The 9,438-nt window shown below is 40.0% G+C and overlaps 1 protein-coding gene across 1 annotated transcript in view; it reads left to right on the plus strand.

Annotated features, from left to right (window-relative positions):
* RPGRIP1L (RPGRIP1 like) overlaps window positions 1–9,438 on the plus strand; it is a 210,623-nt gene that overhangs the window by 54,199 nt on the left and 146,986 nt on the right. The window contains exon 8 of the mRNA XM_018554730.1: window positions 8,779–8,884. Coding sequence (XP_018410232.1) covers window positions 8,779–8,884 — 106 coding nt within the window. The remainder of the gene's footprint in view (window positions 1–8,778; window positions 8,885–9,438) is intronic.

Here is a 9,438-nt window from a genome sequence, read left to right on the forward strand (position 1 = left end):
TTTTTTTAATCGATTAATTTCGATTAATTATAACGCACATACAGATCCAACTACATTGGCCTATATACATACAGCACAGCAATGAAGTAATAAAATGAACTAGTATCACACTAATCCAGCACGTTATTAATCTCACGTGCCCCACTCAATATGGCCGCCGCTTTAGTGGGGCAACTCAGAATAATAACGTGCTGGATTAGTGTGATCCTAGTTCATTTTATTATTTAATTAATTGCTGTGCTGTATGTGTATAGGTCAATGCCAGGGATCCCAAACCTAAGCAATTTCAGGGTGGTGTCCCTCTGTTTCAGGGAGGTGCCCTCTCCCCCCCCATCTGCGGAGGGAGGGTTAGAGGGGGGCTGGGAGAGAGCACACCTATTCTGATTGACAGCAGCAGTGGGCGGGTGCATTAGCTAGTTTGCTATTGGCTATTGCAAAGTGCAATAGCCAATAGGAATCTAGCTATGCAATTGTATTCCCTTTTTTTTTTCTTTTCTGACTGACGGTCAGGGCGCTGCTCCCGATGTCAGAAAAGAAAAAAAAAATGATCGCAGGGAAAGGTTTAATCTGCTCAATAAACCTTTCCGGTAAAAAGTGTTTCTCTCCCGGGCGGCCGGGAGAGTTAGGATGTGTACTCACCTGTCCATCGGGTAACGAAGGAAAGGGGGAGGAGTCCAGTGATGTCACGTACATCGACGGAAGACCTGGAAGCCGGCGGAGAGGTGAGTATGACTTTGATCGTTCAAATTTTTTTTACGATTAATCGAAGGATTAATCGTTAATTACCGCAGCCCTAGTTTATATATATATATATATATATATTTGTCTTATTTCATTTTTTTGCCATCTGTGCAGAAGTACAGTTTCCCTACAAGTAGTAGGGTCTACTCAACCATATGAGTAATAAAAATAGTAACTATACATAGTAAGAAAACAAAAAAAGTAAAATGTTGATATAAAAGGATGGTATATGTGTAGAATTTAACCATGTATTTTTAATATAAGCTTCACCAAGATATTTTTTACCATCCCAAAAAGGGATCAAGTCCAGGAGCCATTTGAAGACACCCACACTCTTTCTTTGATGTGTGGCACAAGATATTTAGTATTAAGCAAGGCTCCTTGTGTTAGAATGCACAGTGGACCACAGTGCTGTTTCCTCTCATCACAACCATAATTTATGGGTGTATCGTGTTCTATGCGTCTGTTATTTCAACATGAGGACACTTTTTTTTTTTTCTTTTTCTTTTTCTGGAATCAACCCAGTCATACGAGCTTGTTTATCTTTATTGTAAGGACAATGAAGCAGATGATGCCAAAACACATCAAGCTTTGATTTTTCTAAGAATAAAAATAAGCATTTCAGGTCTTCAGCTGGATTACAGATGTTGGGGCTTTGTAGTTGGTTTTCTGGTTTCAAGATTGCTTTGTGGCAATGTTTCTACTATGTGCACAAGTGTCAAAGAGTGCAAGAAAAACAAAGAGAAATCTGCATTATATTCAGAGGTTATCAAAGATTTTTCAATGTCAAATATTATCTTTGAAATATCTTCTGTAGCTTCTGCCTGCTTTATGTTAGTTATAGAGTGCCACCCATTCAGAGATGTCCATTTATGTCAAGTAGTATAACACAGACTGTTTGGTACTATTGTTAATTTTCATTCGGTGTTGACTGTGTAGGTAATAGGTAAAAGGAAAGTATATTTTTATTTAAAGTGATATTAAAGTCAAAATGATTTTAAGCTATTTCAATTGCTGATGAAATCACTTACAATGGATTTTTTTTTCTCAAAACGTTTCTAGCTCCTATTTTTTGCAGCTACCCAGATAGTTTAACTCCTTTCATCCCAAAAAGTACTCTGTGGGATGAATCCTGTATTTTCCCCCCAGTACTGTCTGAGATTAGCAATTGGCTTTAAGTACCATCAAGGGTCAAATTGTGGCCCTAGCCATTCTTTTCCAAAGACCGCTTGCCTCTCAGTCCAAGGTGAAGGCCTTGTGCAAGGTGTTGCTCACATTGTTCCACCTGTACGCTCTTCAGTGACTGTTGGATCTCATCCTGGTTCTGGTGGCCCTTCAGGGGATATTCCCCTATCTACTTTTACTCACAAGGCAATAGCATCATTATCAGAGGCATCTGTATACAAGAACATGTTATATCAATTATGTTTGCCATGGCCATCTAGCCTCACATTATAACTCTGGAATAGTAATTTGGAGATCAATCTATTTTTATTTTTCTGTTTTGTAATGTGCCCATATCAATTATGTTTTTAAACATCTTTTAACCTTTGTATAATAAAATACTCTTGTTTTATCATGTGGTAATTTTTGATCTTTGTCACTTGGTACCTGAAAAGCCCCACCTCTTCTCCTTATTATTTGAAGGCAATAGCATCTGCAAGCCTCTGCAAGGCAAGGCTTAAAGCCTCTTTTCTTCTCAAGATGGTCTCCTCTTTCCAATTTAACCAGGACATTGTACTCCCCTCCTTTGTGTCATGCCCCAAAATATTCTAGGGAAATTTCTCTCCAATGTCTGGATGTGGTACTCGCTGTGTGAAAAAATCTTTCATCCACAGCTTCTTTTAAACAATCTGATTTACTATTTATCATTCCTCAAGGTCCCCATAGGGCACATCCTGCTCCTAAGTCCTCTGTCACCGGGTGAATTAGACAACTCGTAATTTGAGCATGTAGTCTAAAGGATAAGGTTTCAACCTTCCCCTGTTATATTTCCACTTTTGCAGCCAAATTTGAGATAACACCTATTTTATAATTGTTACATGTTCCCATTCATGTACCATAAGCTAAAAAAAAAAAATTAAAAATGCTTCTTGCAGTTTGAATTGTTTTTACTTGGGTTAGGGTTTCTTGGCTTCTTAAAATTTCCACTTGCTTCTCCTTCTTTGGAATGCTAGGAGGAGCTGTGAGGGATTAAGGGATTAAAACCATGGCTTCAGCATTCAAATGTTAATTAAGTTAATGAGAGTGTAATATCTTACAAACAGTGTTCAGGGTAAATAGCAGAGCTGAGTAAACTTACCCAGCATCAGCAAACATTGCTAGAACGCTGAGCAAATGAACTTCCCGGCTTAAGCCGGTTATGGAGGAGCTGTATGTCGCCGCAGCCACTGACAGGCTAGGAGGCGGCGCTGATCACTGAATCCTTAAATTTCAGTCCTAAGTCTGAAAGTCATGGATCACTGGAAGGTGCTAAAAAATGTGTATGTATTTATTTTGGTATGTTATGTGAATAGGAACATATAACACACATAAAGAGGGGTTTTCTCAAATTTGAGATTTCAAAGTTTTTTTATTGGTTTCCATACTTATATACTTCTAATCACACACAAAAATAAAGTTATATAATTATATAACATATATATCATAATATATATCATAATTATATAACAATCGATGGTCTTTCAACAACAACAAAGCATGAGATACATTACTTCTTCCCCCGCCCTATCTTCTCTATTGAGTTAATACATTTCAGGGGCCCTTAATACTTTATTCCTATACCCTAGGCACTCCTACCCTGAATTAGGGGGTGACATATATATTCAGTTTTTCTCTCATGCCGTTGAGTGTCGCTATATATCACTTAATCCATGCATACTAAATCCCTCTGGGTGGATAGTTCACAACTTCCACCAGGGGGGCGAATTAAATGGAAACACTATTTAATTAGAAAAAGGAAAAGACGTAATAAAAAAATAAGAAAGGAGAATAAAACAAAACAGTGCAAAATTGCAGACTCGTGGGTTTCTAATTTCTAATTTGTAATATCTACGGCCTTATCTAACCCGAGGAAGTGGACAGGATACCCGACATATTTGAAATCCCTTGATCCATCAGCCATGGTTTCCAAACTTCTTCAAAGCTGGTGTATCTATCTTGTAATATACTATAAAGCTTCTCATGGATCATAATCCAGTTTAATTTGGACAGAACCATAGAGAATTGAACCCTTTCTGACTTCCAGGATCGATCGGCAAAGAGAGCACATTTATGGTCCTCTGACTGGCAGTTGATCCCTCTGATATCAGAGCTACCTCGGAGCAATATAGCTAAAGGTTCAATTGCCAGTGCAAATAGCAAAGGCGAAAGAGGACACCCTTGTCTCGTCCCTCTACGTATAGAAATAGATTCTGACAAATAGCCCTGTAGGCGAATCTGCGCTGAGGGAGAGGAATACAATACTTGGACTATATGTAGAAAATAAGGTCCAAACCCCTGGCGTTTTAACAATTGCAGCAGGAAATCCCAGGAGACCGAGTCAAATGCTATCTGAAGATCTATAGAAAGTAGCATACCATTTTGAGGGTGAGAACCCCCACGGAGTTGTTAAGCACCGAAATAAGATCGATTGCCCTCCTGACCTGATCTGGGCCCTGCCTACCAAGAATAAAGCCTACCTGATCCCGATTTATATAGTTACTTAAGAATGTCTTTAATCTATTTGCATAGATTTTAGACAGCAACTTAATATCGTTATTGATTAGTGAAATCGGTCTGTAATTAGAAACCTCACCTGGATCTTTGTTAGGCTTTGGGATAACGCTTATGAAGGCTCTATTCAAGTCCAGGTCCAGGGAGGCTCCTGAACGTAGAGAGTTAAAGAAAGCTTCCATATGGGGGGCAAGAATCTCTACATGTTTTTTGTAATAAGATACAGGTATACCATCTGGGCCTGGAGCTGGCGCCGCTTTCGCCGCTTTGATTACAATTTTAATTTCTGACAGGGCAATAGAAGATTCCAATATTTGTTTATGCTCAGCTAGTAACACGGTAATAGGAAAGCTGTTAAAAAACTTAGCCATCCGGTCTGCTGGGGTCCACGTTTGAGCTTCGTATAGTGAGGAATAGCATTTGTAAAACTCCAGAAGAGCTTTTCTTGGGTTCTGAGTATAATTGCCAGATGTACATCTAATTTTGGGCATTGAAGCATTACGCGTTTTGGGAGACAATTTAGAAGCCAATATTGAGCCTATTCGATCTTTATGTATATAATATCTATTAGCTTTTTTTCTGCCCTTGTGGTTAGGAGCAAATTTAACTCAGTCCTCACGGTTTCAATGTGGAGGAGGGAAGGGAGGGGCTGATATTTATGTTGTTGAGACAATGATTTTAACTTCCCTTCTAATTTTGTCACCTGTCTAGAAGTTTGTTTTTTGAGTCTAGTAGACTGTTCTATAAATTTGCCCCAAATGGTCACCTTATGAGCTGCCCAGACCACAACTGGAGAGATATTTAAGTCACAATTCTGGGCAAAATAAAGGGAAAGTTGAGCCGAAATTTCATCATTAAGCGATGGTGTGCTTAGTAGTGATTCATTTAGCCTCCACTGGAATGGTTTATTACAATAGCATACATGTGAGAAGGTCATCGTGACTAAAGAATGGTCAGACCAAACCATATCTTTAATATTGGAGGAGATCACTCGGGGGACCAAGGCTGAAGAAATAAAAATATGATCTATTCTTGCATAAGTCCCATGTGCGTAGGAAAAGTGTGTATAGTCCCTTTTTGAAGGATTCTGTTCCCTCCAAATGTCGATCAGGGAATATGTATACAATAGTCGGGCGAATTCTAATCCTGTTTCAACACAGGATTTAGATTTAAACTTCCCTTTTGTAGGTCTTATCTACAGTGGAGTCCAAAGCAATATTGGAATCTCCTGCACAAACAGTTATCCCCTCTATATGCGGTGACAGAGCTCCCATCATGGAGGAGAAAAAGGGTATTTGGGCGGTGTTCGGGGCATAATAAGATATTAATGAAAATAGTTGATCTTCAATGTACCCTTTAAGAAAGATATATACCGACCCCCTGGATCTCTAACCTCGAGGATAACTTTAAAGGAGACCCCTAAAGCAAAGCATATAGCCACCCCCTTTGTTTTATCCATGGTGTTTGCAGTATAAAATTTCGGATAGTGTTTGTGCATAAAAGATGGAAAATTAATAGCAGAGAAATGAGTCTCTTGGAGAAAGAGGATATCAATATGATGAGAGTAGTAGTTTTCAAAGGCCTTCCTTCTCTTAATTGGAGAATTCAGACCCTGAGTGTTATGTGAAGCAAGAGACAAGGGTTTACCCACTATCTTAAACGGCATTTAGCTTTTACAATCCAGCTATAATTTAAGCCCCTCAGTGTCTGCCCAACCTCGAGTTTGTATATTCGAGGGCAAAGTATCCAAAACCTCATAGAGTCTGCCAAAAATGAAAAAACTAAGATAAATAAGTAAAAAGTGCAATTTATATAAGAAAAAAAGAGAAGGAAAGAAAAAATAAGTAAGAGAAAAGAAAGGGGACCGGTCGGGGGAAAGAATCCCCCTTCCTTGTCGGTTAACTCGGTCATCCTAAGATGATCGAAGGTTTGGACTAGGCCCCAGGTAGCCCCGGGAGCCAGAACAAACTGAAGCGCACGACCTCCTACGGCTGGCAGGACCCACCCTCAATTACACAAAATTAATTCATCTTAACCACTCCAGTTCTAATTGAACATAACCAAATCCTACCCCAGAAAACCCTAGGTAATGCATATTAACCCTGTGTTTAATATAAACATACAATCCCTTCCTAAGGCGCAACCATAACAGTTCCTATTTCACTTAAAGAGGCAAGGGATTAAGTAATTTATGAGTTCTCCTAGGGCTTGAATGCAATTCGTCACCAGCCACCAGGTGCAGGTTTGTCAGGAGGAACAAACTGGTGGCTGGTGACAAATTGTTGAGTGCGTTTGTCATTTGTTTTGCTTGACCGATTTGGTGCAGTGACGCATGGGGGTTCTCAGCTGCCATTGGGATGTGCGGGATCCCTTGTGTGTCCCTGTGCCTTTTAAGGAGGTTGGGCTCCCTCCTGACAAACCTGCACCCAATTTGAAACCTCTGTTAACCTTAGTGGTGAGACAAGATGTTTTTACATGCTGGTTTGTGAGTGTGCCATGATACCTTTCTACTGTTTTATCATATAGGGGGAGCCTCATATCTGCTAATGTGTGTTCCAGCAGGGACAGTGTTGAAGCTGGAGATCTCTGTTCCGAGGACCGCCCCCCCCCTCCGCCAGGACTGATGGTGAAAAGATAGACTCCACTTTGTCTGCTTCCTCTTGTGTTGCAGACGTGTCCGCCTGTTCCATCCGAGCTGGCTCTGTCTTGGGCGCCGCCGGCGTCTGCCGCGGGCCCTTCTTTGAGTGGCTCTTTTGCTTTCCCCCCGGTCATTGTGGACAGACTGGAGCAGGCCGGGGCATGAATCGGGGGCCGGAGAGTTCCTGGAGCGTCACAACTGCTGGAGGAGTGAGACGTAGGACCCCGCCGAGGTACGGAGCTCACGGCTTACGTGGCCAACTTTGGAGCCTCGCGCATGCACCTCGTTTTCTCAAATTTGACTGTAAAAGTGGAAATACACTTTAAGACAAATTCTACCACATCTGTTCATGCGTCATGGACTTTTCAGCATTATGCATGTTTCCCAGGTTTGCAAGGCTGCCACTTGGTCTTCTGTTCATACATTAAAGTTTTAACAGGTGGGTGTTCAGGCCTCATCAAATGCTAGTTTGGGGCATAAGATTCTTCAGGCTACTCTTAGTTATCCACAATTCTCTGTGTCTGTTATGTGGACCTGTTAACAATTGTTGTTGTGTGGCCCTTAGTCGGATTGCTTTTTGGATGTACGGCAGTGTAAGACTTATTCTTATGCATTGTGATGTATGAATAGAAAAAAAGGGTTTTTGTATTACATGTAATATTTTATAATTCAACATTTTCATAACACAAAACAGAAACAGTAGTCAATATATTATCTCAATCAGAAAATCATAAACAAATCAAAGAGCAGGGTCAGCACCCAAATCCCTATCAGTGAGTTGTAAGGCTTTGTCACATACCTTCTTCCAAAATGGGCAGATCACAGGGCAATCCCAGAATATGTGTAACATGGAACCTTCAGCTTGATGACAGCACCAGCACATGGGGGAAGAATAGGGGAACAGGCGATGTAGCCTCTTCTGAAACATATATTATCTGGACAACAGCTTATACCGGGCTTCTTGGAACTTATTAGCAAAGGAAATCTGTGAGCAAAGTGAATGATGTAGTCCTTTTGATCATCAGTCAGAGTAACCCCCAAATCACTTCCCCACTGCAAGATAAACTGGGGCGTATAATCCTCCGGTGGTGTCAGGAGAAGCGAGTGGCAAAGGGAAAGAATGTGGCGGATCTCAATTGTCTCTGTTTTAATGATTACTACTTATTGCGTACTACAAAAGTAAGACTTGTTTATGAGTATACTTTGTATACTCAACACATTTAATAGATTATATCCGCTTCTTCAGGACCAGCAGCAAAAGGGTTATGAGTGATACAATAATCTAGTGGCTGATGAAGAAGAAGTATATATAACCTACAAAACAGATCTAATCTATGAAACAAGTTGACCATATTTAATCGGGCTAAATGTATTTTGTGTCATCATCATCTTTGCTCTGAGTCTACTTCTGTATGAGTCAGCACTGTCTCTCTTTGCCCTATTTGTGTCTTCATGTGTATAGCACGAATCTGTCATTAGTTCACCCAAACAGTAATCATAGTAATCATGGGTCACTCCACAGACAATCTGGCAAACTCTGAAATTAAAAAATTATAATAAACATTACTTCAGCAAATTGAACATCATTACATTGATTAAATAAGCATTGCCTTTACCCACTGTCATTTTCTACTTTTATGTGCCTTATCAGTCAGCTTTTTAATTAGTACATTTTTGTATCATAGGGCAACAATCAAAGAGAATGTTGTATTGATCAAGCTTCAGAAACAGCTGACAGAAAAAAACAGAGCTTTTGCTGAGATGGAGAGCAAGTTTCATGCACTTCAAGAGGTATATTGGTATAAGATTCTTATCTTTAATAAACTTTGATTGGCTATATGATTTCACACAGGAAAGAGAAACATAACTTTAGACTATATATGAATTAATTAAACATCTGGATGGTCTGCCAGACCAACCTATTAACATTCTACTAAAGGGTAAGTATAGATCTGGATGGAGGGAAGCCGGTGGATGTAGTATATTTAGATTTTTCAAAAGCATTTGACACGGTACCACATAAACGCTTACTACACAAGCTGAGGTCTATGGGCATCGATGAAATGGTGTGTACATGGACAGAGAACTGGCTACAGCAAATGGCTCCTTTTCAGATTGGGCTAGGGTCATGAGTGGCGTGCCTCAGGGATCTGTGCGAGGCCCCATGCTATTCAACCTGTTTATTAACGATATCGGGGATGTTTGTTACAAAATTCCTTTTTCGCCTTTCAAATTTAATGTTTTATTAAGAACTTCCCCACATAAAGGCACATTGCAGGCTCACGTCTCTATTTCTGCAAACTTCAGTAAAGCCAAGAGAAATAATATTGTCTGAGTAGTCCCCC

The sequence above is a fragment of the Nanorana parkeri genome, unplaced genomic scaffold (genome assembly GCF_000935625.1).
Source record: "Nanorana parkeri isolate BGI_ZX_2015 unplaced genomic scaffold, ASM93562v1 scaffold170, whole genome shotgun sequence".
Lineage (NCBI taxonomy): Eukaryota > Metazoa > Chordata > Amphibia > Anura > Dicroglossidae > Nanorana > Nanorana parkeri.